The following is a 25,768-nucleotide window of genomic DNA, read 5'->3' on the forward strand; positions in this document are numbered from 1 at the left end:
TTTATGGGTCGCGAAAGATGCAAAAAAAGGAAATTTCTGAATTAATATGAGAATATACATTTTGTACATGTACAAAAGTGATGTCTTCAAGGATCTTTATTACACATTTCCTAGGCAATATAAAACAACATGCAGCACTATACCTATTCTGTAAATTGCTCTTGTTTTTTTACAACACTGAATTAAAATTTGAATCGGGTATATGCCACAATACGAGATTCCATCTTTCGTTGCACCTGATCATCTCGCGTGTTATCTGAAACAAGAAGTGAAACATTAAACCAAACAAGAGAGAGAAAAAGCAGTAACAGGGCTGAATCCAAATAGTCAAAGCACCTACTTTATAAAGAAAATTTGACCAAACATTATCTCGTCAATCAAAGTTAATCTTTGATTAGAACTTCAATTTTTTTGATAACTGGATGTAGTTTGGACAGCCGAGAAATAGAATCAAGAGATCAAGAAGCAATTCAAAACTGATAGACTTAAAATTACCTTGGAACCAGGATTGAACAACATAAATGTCATCTTGAACAAAATCTGTTATTGTGATGTTATGCTGCAACAGCAACAGGCCTTTTGCTAGTTTTGATTCCTTTTATGGCTGTAACACAAAAAATATAGCAAATGAAAGAGTTAACCTGTGGACCAAGCCTCACATGCTTTCTGAACTTAAACAAAACTCGTTTTTTATCCTTGCCTGCAGCATAATCAGGAGCTCCAAAAACAGCAGAACCGGCAACTAATGCATTCGCCCCAGCTTCAATTACCTGTTGATGGAATCAAATCAAGCCTATCCCTCCATTCGTATACATAAAATAGATGCCTAAAAATGGCCTTTTCGGTCGATAATTTCTTAAGAAAAAATATCTTTGTAGAACCAAGTATGTGTTGTTATTCGGACCTTGTAAGCGTTATTAGGACCAACTCCACCATCCACCTCGATCCAAGGGTTCACACCCTGAAAAATGAGAGCAACAATGTGAATGCTTCAGAAAATTGCTGTTCAATAAACATTAATATATTCACTACCTTCTCTGCACACATTCTTCTCAAGTCCGAAATTTTCTTAACTTGGCTCTCTATGAAACTTTGCCCTCCGAAACCAGGGTTCACAGACATAATCAAAACCAGATCGACCACTGTTTATTAAACAAAACAAAAAACCATAGAGAATGTCAATTCATGGACAAAACAAATTTTGCGTAATTCATCAATTCCGTTGACATAAGAACTCATAGTCCCAGCAATTCCAAAAATTTTGGAGCAATAAGGACCGGCTGACCAAATATGGAAACAACTAGAACCATTCTCATATTGTGTTTTTTCCCAAGGCACTAGGAGCAAATAAGCAACAAAGGAAAAAAAAAGGGTGAAATTTTTAAATGGTAGCATTTAGTTCGACAAGAATTTTTTCATCTCTACATGATTTTGATGGTACCATTACACCATGTTTTCTTATTGCTTAAATGTCCAAGCAGTTTGTATAGTGAGCTCTGATCTTCAACTTTTTTTTTAGATGAATCAATATTTTAAGGTTTCAATTAGCTTTCTACATGATATAGAGCGTAAAATCTGACTTCTGGTATCAATGTTCCATATAGGACAAAGCTTAGACCATGTTCGTCTAAACTCATACAGCATCACCACAAGCACCACTCAGAACACGTAGCAGAAATTTTTTTATCAGAATTATCATCTTTTGACAGTTTGTTTAAATAGAAGCCCAGCATTTAAATTAATACATAGTCTTACCATCAAGAACATACTCTATGCAACTCAGTGGGGTTCCTGGGTTCAAGACAACTCCAGCCTTTGCACCTAGGCTCTTAATCTATGTTTAGATACCAAAAGAGAGGAAAATTGAAGAATCAATATGAAAGTAATATCACCATTTAAAACTCAAAACAATCGAATTTTATTTTTGCAACATACTCATTAGCACGGAATGAATAAAAAAAAGTTATCCAATCCTTGATGATTTTGCCATCTCAATGACCCAGAGTTTTTTATGATATACACAAGATTTTACTTCCACCAGTAAACCATAGAACCATTGACCTTGATGTTTTTTACAATTACTTCGTCAAGAGGGATGGACTGGTTCATGATCTAAGAGTGAAATGACGCTGATGTTTCACAAGTATAATAAATGGCAAGTTATTAGATATTCCATATGGATGTAATCTTACTTGATTCAAGGTGCGATGCAAATGGATGGTAGAAGATTGTTCACAGTGGACGCTAACTATGTCAGCTCCAGCCTTTATAAAGTCCGGGACTCGCTGATCAGGTTCCACAATCATCTGACATGCTTTCATTATATTTTAGTGAAAAGAAAATTTAATGCAAGACAATCCTGAAAACAAACTAAAAAGGTGAACAATGAAGAATACCAAATGGACATCCAATGGAAGGTCTGTGACAGGGCGTAGCGCATCAACTACGAGAGGCCCTATTGTAATATTTGGAACAAACCGACCATCCATTACATCAACATGAATCCAATCACAACCAGCTACTTCGATTGCTTTGACCTTGTCAATAAAGCACACAAAAGGGGGTGAATCCACAGAAAACACTAGCAGAAGGTTTACAAAGAAAGCCAATAAAGATTATTATAATTTGATGTCAAAGCTTTAATTCCTATACTATTAATTAAGAATATGGAATAATTTGTCTTTGATGTCTGAAGAGAGTTCATGAAAGAAAAAAGCTGAGAAATGGAAAAGCTACCTGCTCTCCTAATTTGGAGAAATTAGCAGAAAGAATCGATGGAGAGACAATGATGTCACTTTTCGAGAACTTATCAACCCTTGAAGATGCCTTCACTACAGCTCCAGATTTTCTCCTGTACAAGATGAATACAAAACTTGAACGATAACCACATCATTAAAACCATCCTCAAAAATAAAGAAAAGAAAAGAAATTCACATTTACTGTGGATCAAGACCAATAAATATCAGCTTTGTGATAGGGATATCCATGTTCCAAACCATATTGATGATACTTCAAAAATAAATTCCAAGGCAGCAAGGAAATGCAAGACCACGTGATATCGCAGCAAGTTCTTCAATTCCAGTTACTGTTCTAGCGTAGAGAATATATTGATAGACTTTGGTTACATGTTTAAGAAGATTGGCCCAGGTACATTAAACAACAGATTTTTTGTTAGTTGAGCAGATATAGTTGAGGAAACACCATTTTTCACCCATTCACAAATGGGCATCTTATATTCTTCCTTGCAATCTTCCAACAAATAGAACATGGAATCGATGATAAACAAAAGTCTTTCCTAAAAAATTACATTTCCATTAAACTTCAATGACCATTGCTCCTAGATCATCCACGTATGGAATAAAATCAATGCTTGAGTATCAAGAAGTCATGCTCTTCGGTTAAACAAATTTAAAATCTGCTCAGCGTAGCATTAGTACGTACTACGAAAGCCAAAAACAATTCTCTTAAAAAGGGAAAGTTACCATCTTCCAGGCCTACCAAATACCAACAATCAGGGCAGGGCAAAGATTTAGTAGGAGGAATAGCTGGATGAAAGTCAATTATTCTTAATATAATTAAGCATAATTTTTTTATTCCCATTCGATTGCCTTCTGTTTGCTCGCTCTCGCACCAGCCAACAACGCAATTCATGATTATGGTATCCATTCGTCCAATCAGGAAGTAATAAAGACCCCTTTCACCAATGAAAATAGCTCTAACAGTTATCAGAACTAAGTTTCAAGATCCAAACAACAGAAAAGATACGATCTTGATATAACCACCCCCCGTCAAAATCAAAACTCTCTAAAACAACCAACAATTACCTTATAAAAGTGAGTGAATTGGGATTGGCAAAAGAAGGCCTACGGACTATAAAACCCACACCGATTGACTGAAGCAAAGCTGATGAACCCAAAGAAGCAGCCATATATGTTTAGCAAAGTTCCTTCTTTTCTCCAAGCTTGGCAATCAATCTGGATTTCTTGAAATGGGGTGTCTTTGGTGCGGAGAAATATCAGTGAGCGGATATATGATCGACGCGTGTCAGACTTCAGATTGAATTTTTTCAGAATTGGGTGGGGTTACCATTTATCTGCAATGGTTGGCCAGGCTCGATTGTGAGGAGTTGAACAGAGAGATTATGATTCAAGCAATCTTACATTTTGTGATTAATACTTCGATCCTTCATGCTTAAATTTTCTTAAAAAAGCCAATTTATTTTTTTTATTATAAAGAAAAACCAATTATTTTCCGGGAAATTGATTATTCTAATCTATTTGAAAATCATAATTTTAAAAATAACATTTTTTACTAAATATTTTACATTATGTCTTAAATATATTAAATTTTTTTTATTCTAAATCATTTGCTTCATTTCTTTATTGCCTAGTTATCACCATTTCTTTATTGCCTAGTTATTAAAAAAAATAATATATAAAGAGGTAGATTTATGTCAATTGCCATGGACCTCATTCAGTCATTCCCCTTTTTCCGCCATTACTTTATATTTCTATTCATTATTTCAAGTAAGTTATTTTACAATCGTTATTCAATCTATGTTCTCAATTTTTATGCACTTTTAAACTTGCATCATTCAATATCTGATAACTAATTGAAATATAATCTTAAGAATATTTAACTCAATATAGGAGGTTCTATCGGAGATGGTTCGAGTCTACCATGACCCTGTGACATTCCATCAATTCCCTATAATTAGATCCTAGAACTCGGGTTTAAGTGATAAGTTTGTATCGTTTCCAAGAACTCAGCAAAAGAATTACTTCAACAATCAGCAAGAACATATAAATATACACATTTCAATATATACAAATAAAAAAAATTTTAAACATATTTCAACTTAATCACTATATCGCGAATCTTCCACTCATTAATATATACAAATAAAAAATTCACACATATTTCAACTTTAAAAACATTCACACATATTTCAATTGCAATAAATCGCAAATCATCCACTTATTTTAACTTAAAAATATTTTTATTTTAAAAAAAACATAAAATTATGGAAAAATCATGACAATCATCAAGTCAAATTTAAAAAAAAAATTAAAATCGGAGTCAATATATTCAACAATTTGATAGAAACAAAACTGTTTTGCCATATATCTATGCATATTTATTATTATGAACAAAAAATTAATCATTATTTGTGTAAAAGAATTAGGTGGACAAAAAAAATGAAATTCAAACATATTTGAAGAAATAGAATGGATATGTTTCAAAGCTCCTAACGCATGGAATTCAATTGACGAGAGAAAAAAAGAGAATGAGAGAGAAATTGACGGTGATTAGGATTTAAAGGATATCTTTGTAATTTGATATAATAAAAAAATTATTTTGATAAATTAACTTAATTAAAGACTAAATTTACTATAGTAATTTAGTGGAGGCTATTTAAGAATATTTCTCTTTATTTTCAATTTGGCAGATTTTTATTTCACCTTCGAAAAATTAAATAATAATATCTAAAATTAATTTAAAATAATTATCTAAAAAATATTCATTTTATTTAAACATTAATGTAATAATTTTAGTTTTTCATACTCGTTGATAATTTGTTTCAATGAGTGACATTTTTATCTATAGAAATCTTCTTTTTAATTTATATAACTATTTAAGAACATACGTTAGGGCACCCGCATTGGTGGATGTTATAACACCCACCACCTCATCAAAAATCGTGGGGTCCACATGCCACATACATATTACATTAACACATATATTCTCTCACATTCATTTTAACATTCACATTCATTATTTGTAGGTCCCGCTGTCCAATCATTCATCTTATTATTATTTTACATTAAATAAATTCAATTTCAAATTTTTTAAGAAATTTAAATTATTATTTTATATTAATAATAATTTATATATATATATATATATATATATATATATATATATAACAACGTTTAGTGACGGTTTGCGACGGTTTTGAAGCAAATAGCGACGGTTTTTTCAAAGCCGTCGCTAAATGTCCAATTTTCATAAATAATTCAAAACACGTGGGGTCCGCATGTCAGCAAATCGACGACGGTTTCTATAAAGCCGTCGCTAATAGCGACGGTTTTTTAAAAACCGTCGCTAAGTGTGCAATTTTTTAAGAAAAATAAACTGACACAGGGGCGTTCATCTGTATGAACGCCCCACACCCTCTCTCATGTAAGTGGGCGTTATAACGCCCACTCACATTGGAGAGTGGGTGTTAAAGGGGTGTTATAACGTGGGTGTCCTTAGAATTGACTAAATTTTAGTAATTTTTAAAAGAGAGGCTGTAAAGACACAAAAATAAAATAAAAAAAAAGGCTGTCAAGACTCAAGAGCTTTTCGAGAGTAGAGATAAATTTTTTTAAATCCTTGGCATTTTCTATTTGGATATGAAAATTTGTTTGCTGGAATTTTTAAAGCAACTTTGAGCCTTTGACGTTCATCTTCTCATGACTTTGCATGCACGTCGGCATTTGGGAAATGTTCAAATTTACTATATCATACAGTCGGAGATGAATATATATATATATATATATATGAATGATAAAGCACATACAAATGAACTCTACCAACTAAAGAAACTTACTTCGCAGCAACACTAACACAATGATGAAAATGCTGAAGAAGAGTACGGCAAGTGACCGCGATGAAGCTTCGTGTTCGAGCAGGTACCAATTTCTCTTGTATCGAAATGAAACAGAATAAACATAAACAATACGTTTTTAACAAAAAAATTTCTAACTAAAAGGAATTCGACGTTCCTTAAAATTTTCAAAGTATTCAATAATAACATCTATACAAATATTTTTAACAATTTTTCTTTCAATAAATATCATCAATGCATCTGAGAGAAAATCATCATTTATTTTGCTCTAAAGCCTAGTTTTGACGATATTTGTAATTGAAAATGACTGTTCTGTAGTAGCGATAGAAACTGAAAGAGTCAGCAGACCCAGCATTTGATAGTAGAAAAAGTTTTTCATATGTGGTAAATTTAAAAGTAATAAAGTATTAAAAAAATTAAAAGCAAATCTCAATTATTAAAAAGGAAAGAAAAAAAACCTAGGATTCGAACCTAGGTCTACAGGTTCTAAACTTTTGCCTTCCACGGAGATACGTGATTTTTAATTTATTGTGGTGGGCCATATATATACACATATATAATATCAACTAAAAAATAATTTGGGGGGCCGTGGCACTCGTTGGGCCTAGCGTAAATCCCGACCCTGAGTGTAGCCGTATTAACGACATCTTTAAGCCATGGTTACTTCGAGGAAATAAGAAACATGTATTGGGAATATCCGACAATAAAAGGAGATGTGGATGCGGTCTGCCGGCTAAGTCACCAAACTGATAAGCTAACATATAATCGAAAAGGATTAGCTGAAATATATCTACTCAGTTCCACAGATAAATCGGTCACAAGTTCTTGGTCGAATTTTGGTTACGTGGTTCAAGGACTTGGAGGCTTAAAGCCATGGATTATTTACAAGCCTGAAAATGAGATGGCACCAGACCCGCCATGCCATCGAGCCATGTCAATGGAATCATGCTTCCACGCTCCTCCATTTTACGACTGCAAAATGAAGAGAGGGATGGATACTGGCACGGACGGACCTATGCTTGGCCCATCCTAGGCTGTAGCCCAGTCCAATTTTTTTTACAAGAAGTTATAGAGATTTGAGCCAATTCTATTTTTTTTTTAGTAAATATATATAAAGATTTAAGCACATTCTAATTTTTTTAAAAGATATCACGGTGCAAATAACTCATAAAAGTTAATATCTATAATACCTATTTAACTTTCACAATGAATAAACGTAGATTTTCGATATTTCAAAGGGGGTTTGGTGCAAATAACTCATAAAAAGTGATAAATTTATTTTATCAATTCTTTTATTTAATAGAATTTAATTTTGAAAGTACATTTAAAATATATTAAAAATATTTTTAAAATGTAAATTTTGAATCTAAGTGAAATTTGTCTTATATTACACGGGTTACATATTAATTTAAATAATATATAAATTTTGAAAAATGATATTGATTAAACTTGTTTTTTGAAAATTAACTCTCATATTTCGAATACGCTAGGAACAATAGTTTTTTTTTTAAAAAAATATCAAGGTCATTTTGCTAACTATTTTCATATTAATATCTCATCTTTGATGATCCAGAAACAAGCCCACCTCAATTTTAATTTCCGGATCCGTCCCTGGATACTGGTGGTGTTGTTCATCATGTAAAGCATTGTGGAGACATGAGCGGGGCTTTTATAAGCTGGTTGAGCAGGATAGTGATTCGCAAATCTGTAATGTAGATATTCATACCGTATTGAAAAAAGTCCACTTACTTAAAATAACTAACATGAAACTCCTACACATAAATATCAATTATATAATAAAAATTAAAATTCTGATTTTCTAAAAAATAATTTTAATCATTTTGTTATTTATCTGAAGTTTAATCTTTTGTCATGTTAGAAGAATAAATTAATTTACAACTTATATAATTTAAAAATTGTTTCCCGAAAAATTTGAAATATAGCCAAAAAATAAATTTTTATAAAAAATGTTATTTTTTGTATATGTTGAATTAGTTAATTTGACTAATTAAATAAAAATATTAAGATATCATATATAAAAGTTATAATACTTTGACCAATGATAATGAATTATCATTATAATTTATATTTTTTATAAAGATTGTATCTTATATTGTTTTTATAATAGAAATAACTTTCGTATCTTCTAATTGCTCATTAATATTTTTTTCCATGCATTACATATTTAAGATTTTAATTGATGATTGATTTTGACGGATCAAATGCATGAAATTTTTTAGTATACAAATTAGTAAAAGAATCATGCCTATAATATATACATTTGTTATAGATAAATATTTTCTTCATATTTTCATATATTTTTTGAATTTTTACTATCTTTTAAAATCAAAATTATATATGTATTACATTGTAAATTTTCATATGGATAGCTATTATTTAACATAAAAGAGAAAATAGATGTGAATAAATTTTTTTACAATCAAATAATTTTTTTATATATTAATAAATGAAAAATTTTCATCAAGCCTTCAAATATTGTTATATATATATTTTTGTATTTGTGTGTACTTAGTTTTTTTTTTTACGCATATACATTGAATATTTCAAATTATATGTTCTCGATGATCCATTTTAATATCAAATAGACCGTAATATTAAACAATTGAAATAATTTACTAATGTAATACTACACACATCAACGTCATATCAACATTACATTGATATCATATGAACGCCACGTTAAGAAAAAAAGACTAAAATTATCATAAAAACAAAGACAGCCGACTAAAAATGAAAATTTATAATATATTGGACCAAAATCGAAAAAAAAAAAACAAAAAACAACAATTTTCCCTCCCTCTATGGATGGCCCGGTAGTATAAAATTATACAACTTTGTGGAAAATTAAAAGAGAAACGATAGCCTCATTCAAGAAAAGTTATAAGTTTAGTATATTGTTTTTAAATATAAGTTTCAAACAACCATTCCAATCAAACACCATAATCAAGGGACAAGTGGTTTAACCGATATGGAAACTAAATATACTCCAACAGGGAGGTGATGGGGTAATATAGATATGGAGCAACCGATTACCACAAACTATTATATCTCCCATACAGATTATCGCTAAATGTACATCTAGATTCAAATTACAAGGAGAGAAATGTATCATTCATATTGTGTTTCTAAACAATGAGTTATTATGTGGCTCGATATGAATGTTGAACTTAACATTCCGCAATGCAGCAAATCACCTCCAGCAAATGATCCAGTCTCTCCATTCTTCCGTCCTTCACTCAAGATAATGTGGTATCCATGTCTGAAATTGTGAGAAAGAAAACTAACATTAGCATCTGCCTAGCCACCGTAAGAACAGATTATCAATGAGGCAAATGTGAGAGATGCAACGCTGTAAAAAATAAATTTAGCATCACGATTATTCACAAATTAACCCACGTTGATTTAAATGGTGCGCTTGTCACTCCAACAGGTGTGTTGAAAGCAACCTCCTGAAACGGGCCAGCCATTTTGCCACGAGGAAACCATCCGAGGTCTCCACCTTTCTTCCCCGATGGACACTCAGAATACTCAGCTGCGATCTTATGAACAGAAACAGAGAAAGACACAAAACATTTCAAACTCATCTTACTTTCCACATTTACATCGAATGTAAGAAAATGAGAGCTTGATTTTCTTAAATATCAAAGGACATATAATGGAAGGAAACATTTCCTAAACTTAAAACACAATAAAACCATCACCAAAGATTCACTAAAAAATAACAAAGCTACTTCCGAACTATATTCTTTGATTTCTAAGAATTTTCATTTTGGTTGGCTGATTTAACTGCAAAAAACAAGAAATAACATCGCAAGGCAATACCTTGGCAAACTCAGCCGGTGGGACTTTGTCTCCATTACTAAGCCAGCCATCTTGCAGCTTCTTATAGGCTTCATTAATCTTTCCTTGCTTCTCACACAAGATATGCCTGGCTGATAAATGTTTCAAGTGGAAGTATAAACTCACAACACGAAATAAGAACGACAGCGATGAAAATTACGTAAAATAGTGCATTTCAAAGTAGAGGTTCTTCAAAGAAGGAGGTAGATAGGGACCTTTGACGTATGTACAAGTTCCCAAGGCATCTGATTTTCCAGCTTTCCCTTTGCCTTTCGATGCTGCATCATCACTACCCCCTGCTGCTTGCTTTCCCTTGTTCTTTCCTGATGAATCCTTAGGCTTGGAGTCCTTTCCCATTACTGTATAAAGGTTACATGAAAGCACATTTAATAAATGAAAAAAGATATAGATTTAAATTTAATACAAATTTGTAGGACTAGGAAAGTAAGGAGTTTGATATGTCTCCGGTTTTTCCAACCATAAACATAATCCAACCTCCAACCTTTCTCCCATTGGATGATCATGTGCACATATTGATGGAGCAACAACTATTTGATTTGTAGTGAAGTTGATCAGAAAAGGTTGGTGTGGGCATCGGTTTCTCATGGGTGGGCAATGATAAAACATTTGGTTCGTAAAGGCTGCATAAGCAATTTAGGAACACCATATAAATTTCAAAGACACTCCACCTAATAAATTAATCTTTGGGCCTAAGACTCCTTATTTGGGCTCATATACCGTTGAATATCAAATAAATTCTGATGAATCCGCTTCCGACCACCACAGGTCAACAACAATCCCCATTCAACTGATAAATCACAAGGATGAAAAAGCTCAAACCAAGAGAATTTTGAACTAAAATATGATCGCGTCTGCTCATGGGTCAGACACTCAGACTCGATGTTCTCACAAGTATGTACAAAGTAATTATCAAACAGATTTTAACAAAACCCATACTAAAATTCATACATATCTATCTAATTAAGAGCAAAACTCAACAAAGCCTATGTCAAAATTCAAACCAAGAAAGGATAAATATCCACAATAGAAAACAATCCTTAGAATCTGCGGGGGAAAAAAACAAAACAAAACAAGACGAAGAAGAAGCAAATATACGATATTTCAAAGAAACCTCCAAAAACCATCTTACTCCGAATTCATACAAGTCAAAGAGTCACACCAATAAATTTGCAGACTCTAATTCAGCAATTTATCAACCACAGCCGCCAAAAAACAAAAATTCCTTGGATTTCCTTACAGGAAATGATCAACCGAATTAAACTCTTGCACAAACACATAAATTCCAAGAAAAGCGAGACGGATATAACAGTGATTACAATATCTAAGTATGAAGAAGACTCTCCTCTGCAAATCGACGAGGATTTTGTACACAGAAACTTAAGCTGAATTTATGATAATAAAATTTCTCTTCAATATTTATATTTAAAAAATGTATTATGGAACTAAAAATTAGTTCATATAAGAGTTTCATCCTTAGCAAGTCAAAAAATATTTATAAAAATAAATTATTTAAGTAAGATTTCCTAGTGTTTTGAGTTCAGTATTTTTTAAAAAAAATTTGAATAATTATTTGTTGTATCACAAAAATTTGTGGGACGAATATTATATTCGGGTCACTCGTTAAAAATATTTTTTTTAATGCAAAAAATATTACCTTTTATTATAAATATGACTGATCCGTCTCACGAATAAATACATGTGAGATCGTTTCGAAACTATCTACTCTTTTATATATGATTATTTTTTTGCTCATTCTTCTTATTTTTGCGTATTTAATTGTATCATTAATACGAAGACAGTATGTTCACTCATTTTCGTTTAGTTAATTTATGCTTATGTTGCTTCAGTTTACATGATCGTATCAAATTGATCGTGTTTACTTGGTCGATATCGAGAAATTTATGCTTGTTTCCTGGGGTTCATCTTTATTGATGCCTTAATTTTTTTCTTTGTTAAATTTTGACAAAGTGATATGGTTACAAATTGTCGAAAGAGTTTTCAAAATTACACAAAGAATGATTTTTCCAAAGTAGCATGAACCAAATCCAAACGCATAACCATTGCATTATTGGTGCTTATGAATTCAGCTTGATTTCTATTGAAAGCACTATGACATTAGGGCACACGCATTGGTGGGTGTCTATAAAAATTGTGGGGTCCACATGCCACATACACATTAAGTTAACACATCTATTCTCTCACATTCATTTTAACATTCACACTCATTATTCGTAGGTCCCGCTGTCCACTCATTCATCTTACTCTTATTTTACATTAAAAAAATTCAATTTAAAATTTTTTAAGAAATTTAAATTATTATTATTTTATATTAATAATAATTTGTTTTTTATATATTCAGTACCCTTTGACCAGGCATTATCAACTTCCTCTGCAGACAGCTCGGGAGTTTTACTTTTCTGTAGAATCAAGAATATAATCCTTGTAAAAAAAAATATTATCGTTTGTGAATGATAGCCTCTCAAGGATAGATTTAGCTTAAAATAGACTATCATTAATCATAATAGCATCTACAAAATGAGAATAGCAGAATACATTAGAATAAAAAAGGTAGAAGAGAAAGAAACATAAGACCCAAGCTCTGAGAAAACCATCACCCCATCACCAACGGGTAAATTGTCTGCAGTTCTAGATAGGTCAGTAGTCTTAGATGTAGGGATCATCAATATATGTGAAGAGCAGGAGCAAAAAATCTCGCGCAATGCAAACAACAAAAATACTATCTTTTGCACTTGTCCAATTTTTCTTCACTGTAATCCCTCTCGTACCGAACAAGGAATAACTGTGCCAGATCCGCTATATCCCTCCTCCGGTCCGCATGTATCATAGCTACTTTCCGCGTGGATGTGGAAGAAAACAGTACTTCTGCATGAAAAAGTGACAGCCTCGGCCGTAATAACTAACCTTCAAAAAATTCAATCTAACTGATCTCATGAAATGCTTTTGATAGAGGAGAGAGAGCTAAAAAGAAAAAGATAGTTGCTGCCCTAAAAACTTGTACTAAATTACTAATAAATGGCAAGGATGTTGCATATATCTCTAATTCATGGGTAAGAGAAAAGTAAATGTAGTAGATGCTTATTTCAATAATTAGAAGACTGCTTGTAGCTGTTTTCAAATTGCACATTATTACCAGTACGTGGAAAAAGGATAAACATTTAGATAAATGTCAACCCCACATATTTTTCATATACGAAGTCAATAGTCATACTCCCTCCAAAATAAACCTTTTGCTTTGTATAATTTGATTGCCGCCATTTCTTCTAGTTATTGTCTACACTTTTTGTTGAGTTGTAATTTCTTAATTTTAGTGATAACTAACAGTACCTAACTATTATAGGATCCGGCCGTCGTTTAATGTATTTACAGGTGGTGGAACCGGGGCTCAAGTAGTCCAATCGCATTGTTTGCGACCGGATCTTTCAAGATTGGATCACAGTTCAACCGGACCGGATTACTTATGTACTACAAGTTGGATATTATTTAGTTCAACCGAACGCTGCATGTTCAGTGCATTTGGTATTAGAGCTGGACATCACAAAGTCCAGACCTATCCTACCTACCTACCTGTGTTTGACCAATCATGCACAAGAAATAAGACAATCAGTAAATCAGAATATCTACCAAAGTTGATGCAGTATTCTTTCTCATGGGAACAACTTTTCAGAGCCGTCGGTCACTATTTTTGGCAAAGCGCCAACAAACCACTAAATGCAACTTGCAATGATTCAAGAAAGGAATAAAATAAAATTGTTTTTGCGTCAGAAGCAAAAGTCGAACATTGCAAAGTTTTGAACCTTGGAGTGAAAAATAAATTGAGAGAGTCCGCAAGACGTTGAACACATCTTGTGAACTTTGCACTCTACAAACCTTACTTTCTCAAAGATCTTGAGCACACTTTTTTGAAAGATCTACATCTGCTCGCGTTGAGCAAGCTTAACAGTTTACTTCAGATCATTAAAGATCATTGACGAGGCCAAATCTTGAAAAGATTTTAGGGATTTGATTTAATAATATTTGCCCTTATCTAATATTTTTTATCCCTAATTACGTGTTTAATTGAATAATAATTTTAGATTTGAATAAAAGAGAAAAATGATTAAATTTGGAATAAAAGATGAATTTACAAGACTTCAAAGAAAAAATATAAAAAAAAGGAAATAAAATATTTTTTATTCCATGATGATATTGAAATCTTGAAAAATCTATGTAAATATTGATAAAGATCTTATCTACATTTCTTTTTATTTGAGATGAGCATTTAAAAAGATTTGGAGAAAGAGGCCCATGGAGGAAGATAAAAGAAGCGTACAAGGGGCTGGGCCGTAACGTACAGAGTGAAAGAAGGAGAGCAGAAGCACTGAAGACGGAAGGAAGGAGAGGAAGATCAGAACAAAAAGCTACTGTGAAGTAGCACCAGCGCGGAAGAAGAGCAGAAGCAGGAGGAATTCCTCACACATGCTACAAATTACAGAGAATCTCTTTCATTCCTTCTTAATTGTGTTTTCTCCATTGACTTTAAACACTGATTTTGAATTTTATTTTAAGTTTATGGAGTAGATTTTATAGACTAAGGCCATGATAGGGCCGAGACATATTATTTTTTGATGTTTTGAGTTTTATTCAATTAGATTATTTATTTTATTCATTGATTGATGTCGTTTATCACGTGTTCTTTTAATCTGGCCAATTAAATTGAATATTTGTTGGTTAATCTAAAACCGGAAGGCGATAGATTAATATTTGCTTCACACATCAATCAACACATGGTTAAATTGACTAGAAATAGTATTCGATTTCAGTGTGCGACTTTAGGTTGAAAAACTGGAATTTCACAGCGATCTAATGCGGTCGAATCTAATTAAATTCAGTTAGGAATAATTGGACTGTTAGATTTAATTAGGTTTATTAATTCGAGGAATCGTTTAATAAATAATTTTGGGAATTCCGTCGTGAATTAAATAATTAATTTATTGAATATGAATTTGACACGTAGATTATAAATTGTCTCGGTACCGTTGTGCGCCTTAGTCGTTTTTAAATAATTTGAATTTTCTTCTAATTTAATAATTTGGATTTTTTTTGCTTTAGTTAATATATTTAAATTGTTTAATTTAGTTTTGATTAATCTATCTCCCATAATTTGAACTTTATTAGCCTAAATTAGGAAAAATAATTCATATTCTAGTAATTAAACATCGATATCTGTGGGTACGATACCTGGACTCATCTCCAAATACTATTACTTGACCTAGTCCGCTTGCTAGATTTATTCCCAACCGAAATCGTCGGTCAAGTTTTTGGCGCCGTTGCCGGGGATTGAATTTTTTAATATTAGGATTTATTATTTTCTTGAAATTAGGTTTTTATTTAATTTTGTTGATTTTACGCATATTAGTACGTTTGAAGTTTGTTTCTTATTTTCAGGAATTATCTACTGTGCATGAGCCGTGCTAGAGGAGACATAGAATTAGAGCCATTTGATCCAGAGATTGAGAATACCTTTCGACGGAAACGTAGAGCACAAAGGGAGAAATCCTCAGACTTTGACGTGGAAGAATAGTTAAAACCAGAGGACGAGGTTGAAACAGCAGGGATGGAAGTAATGGACAACGAGGAAGATGATCGCACTGTCTATGATCTCACTAGACAAACCACTGGAGGTTAAGGTTGGAAGCAAATAATTTTGAGTTGAAGCCATCCATCATTCAAATGATACAGTATCAAGTGAGATTTGGAGGATCGCAGACCGAGGATCCTAATGCATATCTGGAGGGATTTCTATCTATCTGTGACACAATCAAATTCAATGGAGTGAGCACGGATGCCATAAGATTGAGACTATTCCCTTTCTCTTTGCATGGTGAAGCAGCAGAATGGCTTAGAGATCTACCAGCTGGCTCTATTACTACATGGAATGGTTTGGTGGAAATGTTCATGAATCAATATTTTCCACCCACCAAGCTAGCACAACTGCGTATGGATATTTCATCTTTTCGCCAGAAGGATGGGGAGACATTACATACAGCTTGGGGAAGATTTAGAAAGATGTTGAGGAGGTGTCCTCAACATGGTTTCTCTTCATCTGAACAAGTTCAGATTTTCTATAACGGAGTAGATCCTTCTGTGCATTCCATGCTAGATGCGGCAGCCAATGGTAGCTTATACAGGAAGACTCCACGAGTTGCACTTGAAATAATTTCAAACATGGCTGAAAATTGTGCGGGTTGGCCAGATATTAAACGAGAAAAGAAGGTCGGAGTTCTTGAAATGGATGTGTTGAATGCACTTACTGCTAAGATTGATGGGTTGGCCCATCAATTCTCTCAGCTGAAATCAAATCAAGCAAATCAGGTCCAAGGAATATTCATCGAGGAACAACCCATTTTTTATGAAGAAGCAGTGAATTTTGTGGGGAATCAATGGAGACAGCAATCAAATCCATACAGTTCCACATACAATCCAGGATGGAAGCATCACCCTAATTTGTCTTGGAAGAATACGGAGAATTCCCTTAATCCAACACATATTCCTCCACTGCCCATTCCTCAACAAGTGAGACAACAAGGATTATTGGTACCTGCAGCAAACCTCCAGGATTCAAACAAGAAGATCAAAGACCAATTTATGAGGATTTTATGATGAAACATATTGTGGGAATGGAGACGAGACTGCAGAATCATGATGCTTATCTTACGAAGGTTGGATGCTCAAATGGGTCAAATAGCCAATCAATTAGCAAATCGACCCCTTGGAACACTACCAAGTGATACTGAGAAAAATCCGAAAGGAGTGAATGCAGTGAGTACAGTGATCAAGGCCGACGAAGATGAATCAAAGAGGCAGAATTCTACAGATATAGAGGCAAAGAATGATGGAGGAGTGGAATCAAAGACAGAAGGTGCTAAGGAACATAACACTCACACCACCCCTACACGGAAGACATGTAAGAAAGTTGATTTTGTTGTGCTAGACATGGAGGAGGATCAGTGGGATCCCCCTTATTTTAGGTCGTCCTTTCTTAGCTACTGGAAGAGCTCTCATAGATGTGCAAAAAGGTGAGTTAGTTTTGAGATTGAATGATGAGAAGGTAACTTTTAATGTTTTTCGCAGTATGAAATATCCTGGATCTCCTGATTGTTATATAATAGATGCTATTGAAGATATTGTTGAGTGTAGTGTGCAGGATACTTTTAGTGAAGACCCACTGGAGATGCTTTTGGTGAACCCAAAGTCCACGGAATCAGACAGAGAAGAGGTGGAAGAATGTATGAACTACTTGGAGGGATCAAAGCCTCTGCCAAGATCGGTGAATTCGAAGATTGAGGAGCTTGGACATATTCCAAAATCACTTAAACCATCCATAGAAGAACCCCAATTCCTCGAACTCAAACCACTTCCTCCTCATTTAAAATATTTATTTTTGAAGGAAGAAGAATTCTTCGAGGAATTCCTATGCGAAGATGAGGCAGAAGAGAAGTTGGAGGATGTAGAAGAACACAAGTCGAAGGATTTGAACTTATATATGGTCTTAACATATATTCCACCAACAGATTATTTATTTCCATCAACGTAAACTCAAGAATATTACATCCTCTAAGAGCTTTATCATAGATTAGATTGTTCTTCCCCTAATAATCAGTCTTTGCCGAGTGTTGTTTGAGCGACGAGCGTGCAATGTCAATATCATGCCAAGCTTGAGGGCACATCTAATCAAGACCCATATGTAATATTGTATGATATTTACTATGGGCAGAAGCCGCTATTTGATGGATGCTTCTCCGTAGTCAAGCTATAGACAATGAATTTAGTGCTTGCTGGGAGGCAACCCAGTGATTTATTTTATTTCTTTTCATTTTATTTTTTTATTTTTTTTACTTTTTCATTCTATTAGGTTAATTCCCTGTGATTTTGGTGTATGTAGGGAATATTAGAATGAAGTAAGATGACTTGGACTCTGGAAAAGCTAAACTGTTGAAATAAAAGATTACCAGCACTGAGGAATTCTACCATCCCCATGTTGTACTCCATGGATATTAAAGCACACTGCCAGGGAAATGTTCTCTTACTATTCTACATCCAAATTCTATATTCTTTTTGAATGGCATGACACTGAGGGCAGTGTAAATCTAAAGTGTGGGGGGGATTTGATTTGTGTTTGTTTCACGTCACCACACTTAGCATGTGCTTCAATGATTAATCCTCGAGCATGAAAATTTTTTTTGGTTATTCTTTGAGAAACCGTACTAGTGATTACATGATACACTAATTGACTTTCTATATTTTTGAACACTCAAAAAATTACATCATACCTAGAATTGATTGAGATGAGATGTAGTTGTAGCCGAAGGATTTGAGCACAAACTAGTTTTGTATCATATTTTGAGACATAATCTATGCACTTTAGGTCATACTTATATGAATTAATCGTGAATTGGTAAGAGGTGGGCTCATTAAAAAAATAAATCGAAAAAAAAGAGAAAGAAAAGAAACAATCTTGAACTTGTCTGATTATCCTTCGAGGCGAAAATACGGAGTAAAATGACTTAGAGATGATTTAGGCGATCTTTGGACCGTTTGAGCCTTTCGAGCCTACTCAATGCATCATTTATATCCCTAGTACCCTATTTTGAGCCTATAAAAAATCGAATGGAGTGTGTCAAAGACATACAGTTAGCCCCCTTTCGTATTCCTTCAAAATCCCACATCAATTACCTAATTTTAGTTCATACACTATTCCTCTACCTTAATTTTGAGAGAAATAAACTCTTTAGCGCTTTAAAATTTTCAATAACTCTCATTTGCTGATTGATAAGAAAAATTGGAGGAGTTTGAAAAAATCATGAAGAATGAGGAAGGGATTGATGAAAAGATATATATAAAAGAAAAAGGAGGAGGAATGAATGTTGTACGATGTGGTGATTGAAAAACCTAAAAGGGAATGTTGTTGAAGATCGAAAAAAAAAACTGGAGGAAGAGAAAAAAAATAATATGGGGGAATATGAATGAAAGTACAAGGAAGATGAAAAAGTTAGGTGGATGAATGATGAAATTCCATAATGGAAGGAAGATAAGTGTTGAAGGAGTCCACTGTATGACTAAATTGTTTATTTTCTCTCATTTTGAATCTCCCTACCTTTATTGTAGCCGTGAGCCATGGCCTAACATTATAAGCTTGAAAAGACCTATTGACCGGGTCATATTCCTCCAACATTTAGTGGAGAAAGATATGAAAGACAAGCTTATAGAGAGTTTCTTTATATAAAAAAAATTTCAGAAAATATGAGCACTCCTTAAACTAAAACACCTTTGAGGAATATGAGTTTTGACTTCCACTCTACACACGTCTCATTATCTTTATCTTTTCTAGTGAATGCTTGAGTTTTAAAGTTGCAGCGAAAGTGAATTTTACGATTTTCAAAGTGTGATCTTTTGATTGAGTGTGACGGAATTTGGTATGTTGAAAAGTGTTGATTGTGTCATTTTGTGTGGTGAATCATTGAATATTCCTTCATAATAGTTTTATTCTTTTGATTTGCTCGAGGACGAACAAAGGCTAAGTGTGGGGGGATTGATAAGGCCAAATCTTGAAAAGATTTTAGGGATTTGATTTAATAATATTTGCCCTTATCTAATATTTTTTATCCTTAATTATGTGCTTAATTGAATAATAATTGTAGATTTGAATAAAAGAGAAAAATGATTAAATTTGGAATAAAAGATGAATTTACAAGACTTCAAAGAAAAAATATAAAAAAAGGAAATAAAATATTTTTTATTCCATGATGATATTGAAATCTTGAAAAATCTATGTAAATATTGATAAAGATCTTATCTACACTTCTTTTTATTTGAGATGGGCCTTTAAAAAGATTTGGAGAAAGAGGCCCATGGAGGAAGATCAAAGAAGCGTACAAGGGGCTGCGCCGTAACGTACAGAGTGAAAGAAGGAGAGCAGAAGCACGGAAGACGGAAGGAAGGAGAGGAAGATCAGAACAAAAAGCTACTGTGAAGTAGCACCAGCGCGGAAGAAGAGCAGAAGCAGGAGGAATTCCTCACACATGCTACAAATTACAGAGAATCTCTTTCATTCCTTCTTAATTGTGTTTTCTCCATTGACTTTAAACACTGATTTTGAATTTTATTTTAAGTTTATGGAGTAGATTTTTATAGATTAAGGCCATGATAGGGCCGAGACATATTATTTTTTGATGTTTTGAGTTTTATTCAATTAGATTATTTATTTTATTCATTGATTGGTGTCGTTTATCACGTGTTCTTTTAACTGGCCAATTAAATTGAATATTTGTTGGTTAATCTAAAACCGGAAGGCGATAGATTAATATTTGCTTCACACATCAATCAACACATGGTTAAATTGACTAGAAATAGTATTCGATTTCAGTGTGCGACTTTAGGTTGAGAAACTGGAATTTCACAGCGATCTAATGCGGTCGAATCTAATTAAATTCAGTTAGGAATAATTGGACTGTTAGATTTAATTAGGTTTATTAATTCGAGGAATCGTTTAATAAATAATTTTGGGAATTCCGTCGTGAATTAAATAATTAATTTATTGAATATGAATTTGACACGTAGATTATAAATTGTCTCGGTACCGTTGTGCGCCTTAGTCGTTTTTAAATAATTTGAATTTTCTTCTAATTTAATAATTTGGATTTTTTTTGCTTTAGTTAATATATTTAAATTGTTTAATTTAGTTTTGATTAATCTATCTCCCATAATTTGAACTTTATTAGCCTAAATTAGGAAAAATAATTCATATTCTAGTAATTAAACATCGATATCTGTGGGTACGATACCTGGACTCATCTCCAAATACTATTACTTGACCTAGTCCGCTTGCTAGATTTATTCCCAACCGAAATCGTCGGTCAATCATCAAGGGCAGTCAACAACTTTTCAAAACGGATCTCACAAGTCCTGCCAGGAGCTTTTGAAGACATTGAATCTTAAGCTTTATCCACTCCTTTCATTTTTGTGACTATTATTGTTGTGGTGTATAATAGGAGTTTCAATTTAGGCAAAAAATAAATCCTATACTGAAGTGGTTTTGTATACAAGTTGTAAAACCAACGTCTTTTAGTGAATTCTTTCCTAAATAGAAGAAAGGAAACGTAGAAGAATTTTGCCTTCGAATTTCCATAAACTCGTGTTACTAACTTTCAACCTCATTTTATTTTATCCGGTTTCATTGTTAAAAGATTCTTATATGGACATCCAGATCCAGCCAGACTTTTATGCGCTTTTAGTCTACTTTAAAGTGGTCCAGCTGCATCTGTCCGGTTGAGAATAGGACTTAAGCAGTTAAAACTGTGAAGTCCGGTTTGAATACCTGATTGTGTTCAAACATTTTGAAAAAAAATTTAAAGTGTTTATTCACCTCTCCTCTAACACTTTTCGTAATTGTCTCACCTATATACACAAAGGTGAAATTTGTAACTCAAAATTAAGAGAAATGAAATTGCTCTACCTTTTTGCGAATGGGAACGTCTACAGATAAAAGATTAACGGCCGAACTACAAAATTTCTTAATATAGCTTCCCTTCTTCTGTTTTCACCCTAACAAGTTTTAACAATAACATTTACTGGAACAAGCAATCAAGAACAAATATTAAATCTGTCTTGGTGCTGGAGCATTGCAGAAACAGAGAGACACAAGAAAAAGAAGAAAAGAGAAGCCTCGAGACTCAAATGACACCGAAGTTCGATTGCCAATCACACATCAGATAACTGCAAACTCCAAAGCACAAAGAAGAGACTGAACTGCTAATTGAAGTATATAAAAAGTATATATAATGAAATGCATTCCTAACCAGAAAACATGTTTCACCCACCAAAAAGTTCAATAATCATAAGTCATAACAATATGGAATTGCCAAAAACATAAGTGATGCAACCTACACTTGAATCTAGAAGGTTGCAAAAATTTTAAAACTTGCTGAACTTAAAACTATTAGACCAGAAATTTAAATAATAATTGTAAAAAAACAGCAGAGAAAGCAAAAGAAAATGAATTGGAGCTTCATTTTATCGGAAAAAATACTTCGAAAAGGCACCACAAATTTCCATGAACTATTTTTCTACATTTGATTCTCGGTTATTCTATCACTCGTGAACATAATTCATTGGGAATCAGCACCAGCCTGTAAAGAACTGGTGCTCCGTGATAAATTGTTTGTATTATATGTAACATCCATCGACAAGAAAAAAAGCTTATTAATACACTGAACATTTGTAAGTGACTTGTCCAGTAACATAATTTAGGTAAACATACGTATAGCAATTGCAACAACTGTTCATGATCAAGCTAAAGCTCAAAATCACTCATCATGCTAGCAAACCAATATTTTTTACACAGATGGAGCAAACAAGATTATAATAACCACTTCTTGCATCAAATACATTGCTTTAGTGGGAGATTTCGTTTCTCTCTTTGGTGACACCAATGAAAAAGTAATCATCTCAAACAAAAACATCGTAATCACGACAAAGAACAGATTAAAGACATCCATTGAATATAAAAGAATAGAACTCACATGCTGAGACTCCCCGTCTAGCCACGCAAATGCCAGTCGCTTTTGTTTCAGCGCTATTGCCGCTGGAGTTGACATTGAATCTTGATCAACTACATCCATCTCACCATCATTTGTGAGTGTTTCCTGGACTCTGCGTATGGTCTTTAAGGAAATGTCATTCTACAATTGCAGTTTGGTGCATGTTCAAATTTTTACATTAAAAAAAGACAGAATCTAGCGCACCACAATCATAATCATGCTATGGGTTACAAATTTGCAGAAAGATTTCCAGAGTAGCAACTAATCCAATTATTTGTTTCAGTGGATTGGATCTTCTCAACCATTGATTACAAATTTGCAGAAAGAATTCCAGACTACACCTATTATCCAACTATTTGTTTCAGTGCATTGGATCTTCTCAACCGTTTTTTTTTCTAGCACTTGAATAAATTCCTAATTTTTCCACTTTACCTCATGAGCCTCTCTCCCATGCAACAGAACATACATTAGAAATATTCTAAATCACGATCCAAATCAGCACTCCCTGGAATAGAGAATAACTGTCAAATTCACATTTTCTATATATTTTGTTGGCTTAATGAGTTGTGATTTTCAACGGTTTATTTTGTATTTATGATGCCCAACTGTTGTTTTCGCTTATGTATAGGTAGAATTAAAGGATCGATGACAAGATATTATTTACACATAAGGCACAAAGGAAAAAAAACACTTGTAAATCCTCGCAGGTGGGGCACCTTGGTGGGCGCCACTGCGTCTAATTTTTTTTTTTTTAATCAGCGGGCTTTCCTGTTTATAACCCGTTGGTGAAATTATTCCTATTTATATGACGAACAGAATTCATTTTGGAGGGAGCAAATTATTTTACATCTTGGGCACAAAAAGAAACTCATCCGATCCACACTATTTTAAAATAGGACCCGAAATTTTCCCCATCAATTTGTCCTCTACAACCCTTGATTGCTTTGTTGGAAATTTTCTATTTTATTTTATTCAATCGTTTACTTAATTTTCGTAGCATAACATAAACGACAACCCCTTCTCACCTCACACTTGCGGTTAAATCGTGGAAACATTTTGGATGTATTTTAGTTTTATTAAAGAAAGTGACGATCAACAACAAAACGAAAGAAACTCACTATGCGCATTTTGTTGAGTTCTTGACTCAGCCTTCCAGCAACGATTGCGTAATACCAAATCTTGGTATTATTTCCAGCACGTGAATAGCCACGAGAATCACAACCCAACTCCATGGCAGTAATATTTCTTAACTGGGGAAGCACTGAAAGAACACACCAAGAAAATTCTGCCAGAGAAAATTAGGTATTTTGCCTTGATACGTAAGTGAATCAGAAGTACACCAAAAAAAAAAAAAACAAGAAACTCCAAAATACCTATGTTGACAACCTCATTTCAGCAGGAAAAAACAGAAGCAGCCATGTAAGTGAAACTAGATACAAACAGAATACTTTAATAACTTATCAATAAGTAAAATAAACTCAAAACAAATGGAAGTTAACTATAAGGTCAAAGATCAGACCCCAGACGAAACAAGGATCATAGTTATTAAAAGCGCGTGTCTGGCTGCGCCTAGGCGACAGGCCCAACTAGGCGCAATTATTACCCTGGCGCATACTCAGGTGCAACACTTGAAACAAGCGCGCTTAAACAGTGCGCCTTTGCCTAGGCACGAAACATCCCAGAGCGCAGAAACGTACATTAAGTTTGTTTCTTAATATACTCTGAAATGATGACTTGGTAATAAATTTAAGATGCTTAAAGTTTTTTTTTCTGGTTATGAATGAATGTTACATTATCTATTGCTAAATTTTTATTTATAATGTTTGTTATATTTGTAAAAAATATTTAATATTATTGATTTATAGTATAAATCATTTTATATATTGAATTTTTAAAATTTATGTCAAATGCGCTTTATTTTGATAAAATGTACATTTCGCTTTACACGTGCAAGGGTATTCTAACGCTTCAGTGCGCCCTGGATAACTAGGATAGAGATACAGTGAATGAAGTTTTTCATCCCTCAACTACTAATATTTGCACTGTTTGGCAGTCATTTCACAGATACAGTAATTGCTATTCAGGAAATTAACAGTAATGAACGAACAAAATCGAAGAAGCACCACAATACCATGTCGAGACAAAATGGTGTTCCTCTCAATATGAAGTGAAACAAAAAATCGATGAGAGCGTAACGCATACCATCGTAATGGCATGGAGGAAAACTACGCGGCAAGATAAATAACTGATAAAAAAGAGATAAGATAAACAGAAAAAGTGGAACAGAATACGCTCTGAGAGTGGATTTTAACGAATAAGATGAGATTTGCTGGTTCCGAGGAGATGGCAGGCTTGGGGTCTCCATGAGCGTGAAACGTTTTGATCACTGCCGAGATGATGGGGGGAGACGGAACGCTGAGTTATTTTTATACAAACAATCACGATTTCATAAGTTTTTGTACTAAACTCGTGTTCCGTTTTTCCCCCTTTTCTTCTATTGAAAAGGATTGTTTGTTACTTGGAGAAAAAAAGGGATTGTTTATAAAAAAACAAAAACAAAACAGAAAAAGGCATAATAATTTCGTCAAAATATATTATGATAATTTACTTATCTCTTTAGGTCATAATAACATTTGATGATAATTTCGTATCTTCTATTTTAACTTTTACAATATTT

General features: G+C 33.3%; 3 protein-coding genes and 1 long non-coding RNA gene across 6 annotated transcripts; 1 reads left to right on the forward strand and 3 right to left on the reverse strand.

The window, feature by feature from the left end:
- Window positions 1-18: 18 nt before the first annotated feature.
- LOC142551110 (ribulose-phosphate 3-epimerase, chloroplastic) lies at window positions 19-4,139 on the reverse strand. The gene is made up of 10 exons (XM_075660162.1): window positions 3,825-4,139; window positions 2,737-2,851; window positions 2,397-2,537; window positions 2,193-2,306; window positions 1,756-1,834; window positions 1,033-1,142; window positions 905-961; window positions 701-770; window positions 496-604; window positions 19-256 (listed from the first exon to the last, which is right to left on the reverse strand). The coding sequence occupies exons 1-9, from the start codon at window positions 3,926-3,928 to the stop codon at window positions 555-557; spliced, it is 840 nt and encodes a 279-aa protein (XP_075516277.1). The 5' UTR covers window positions 3,929-4,139; the 3' UTR covers window positions 19-256; window positions 496-554.
- Window positions 4,140-7,295: 3,156 nt separating this feature from the next.
- On the forward strand, window positions 7,296-7,646 carry LOC142513540 (galactoside 2-alpha-L-fucosyltransferase-like). The gene has a single exon (XM_075619727.1). The coding sequence runs from the start codon at window positions 7,296-7,298 to the stop codon at window positions 7,644-7,646; it is 351 nt and encodes a 116-aa protein (XP_075475842.1).
- Window positions 7,647-9,616: 1,970 nt separating this feature from the next.
- On the reverse strand, window positions 9,617-10,895 carry LOC142551122 (uncharacterized). Its single transcript, XM_075660182.1, has 4 exons — window positions 10,690-10,895; window positions 10,457-10,566; window positions 10,031-10,173; window positions 9,617-9,893 (listed from the first exon to the last, which is right to left on the reverse strand). The coding sequence occupies exons 1-4, from the start codon at window positions 10,829-10,831 to the stop codon at window positions 9,743-9,745; spliced, it is 546 nt and encodes a 181-aa protein (XP_075516297.1). The 5' UTR covers window positions 10,832-10,895; the 3' UTR covers window positions 9,617-9,742.
- A 1,963-nt stretch (window positions 10,896-12,858) lies between these two features.
- Window positions 12,859-25,511, reverse strand: LOC142551130 (uncharacterized). 3 transcript variants are annotated; one of them, XR_012821502.1, is made up of 3 exons: window positions 25,223-25,511; window positions 23,074-23,214; window positions 12,859-13,378 (listed from the first exon to the last, which is right to left on the reverse strand). It is a non-coding gene; the product is annotated as an uncharacterized LOC142551130 (long non-coding RNA). The 3 variants fall into 3 exon arrangements; XR_012821500.1 differs by having other exon boundaries at window positions 25,215-25,511; XR_012821501.1 differs by lacking the exon at window positions 12,859-13,378 and adding an exon at window positions 21,418-22,267 and having other exon boundaries at window positions 25,215-25,511.
- Window positions 25,512-25,768: the final 257 nt, after the last annotated feature.

The sequence above is a fragment of the Primulina tabacum genome, chromosome 1 (assembly GCF_025594145.1).
Source record: "Primulina tabacum isolate GXHZ01 chromosome 1, ASM2559414v2, whole genome shotgun sequence".
Classification (NCBI taxonomy): Eukaryota; Viridiplantae; Streptophyta; class Magnoliopsida; order Lamiales; family Gesneriaceae; genus Primulina; species Primulina tabacum.

Excerpts from the sequence above, each read along its gene's own strand:
- LOC142551122 (XM_075660182.1), bottom strand. The coding sequence starts at position 10,831 with ATGGGAAAGGACTCCAAGCCTAAGGATTCATCAGGAAAGAACAAGGGA. Across the intron at positions 10,567-10,689 it reads AACTTGTACATACGTCAAAG|CCAGGCATATCTTGTGTGAG; the intron begins GTCCCTATCTAC and ends AACATTTATCAG. Across the intron at positions 9,894-10,030 it reads AGCGCACCATTTAAATCAAC|ACATGGATACCACATTATCT; the intron begins GTGGGTTAATTT and ends TCACAATTTCAG.
- LOC142513540 (XM_075619727.1), top strand. The coding sequence starts at position 7,296 with ATGTATTGGGAATATCCGACAATAAAAGGAGATGTGGATGCGGTCTGC.
- LOC142551110 (XM_075660162.1), bottom strand. The coding sequence starts at position 3,928 with ATGGCTGCTTCTTTGGGTTCATCAGCTTTGCTTCAGTCAATCGGTGTG. Across the intron at positions 2,538-2,736 it reads TCTCCAAATTAGGAGAGCAG|GTCAAAGCAATCGAAGTAGC; the intron begins GTAGCTTTTCCA and ends TTTATTGACAAG. Across the intron at positions 1,835-2,192 it reads TGCATCGCACCTTGAATCAA|ATTAAGAGCCTAGGTGCAAA; the intron begins GTAAGATTACAT and ends ATCTAAACATAG.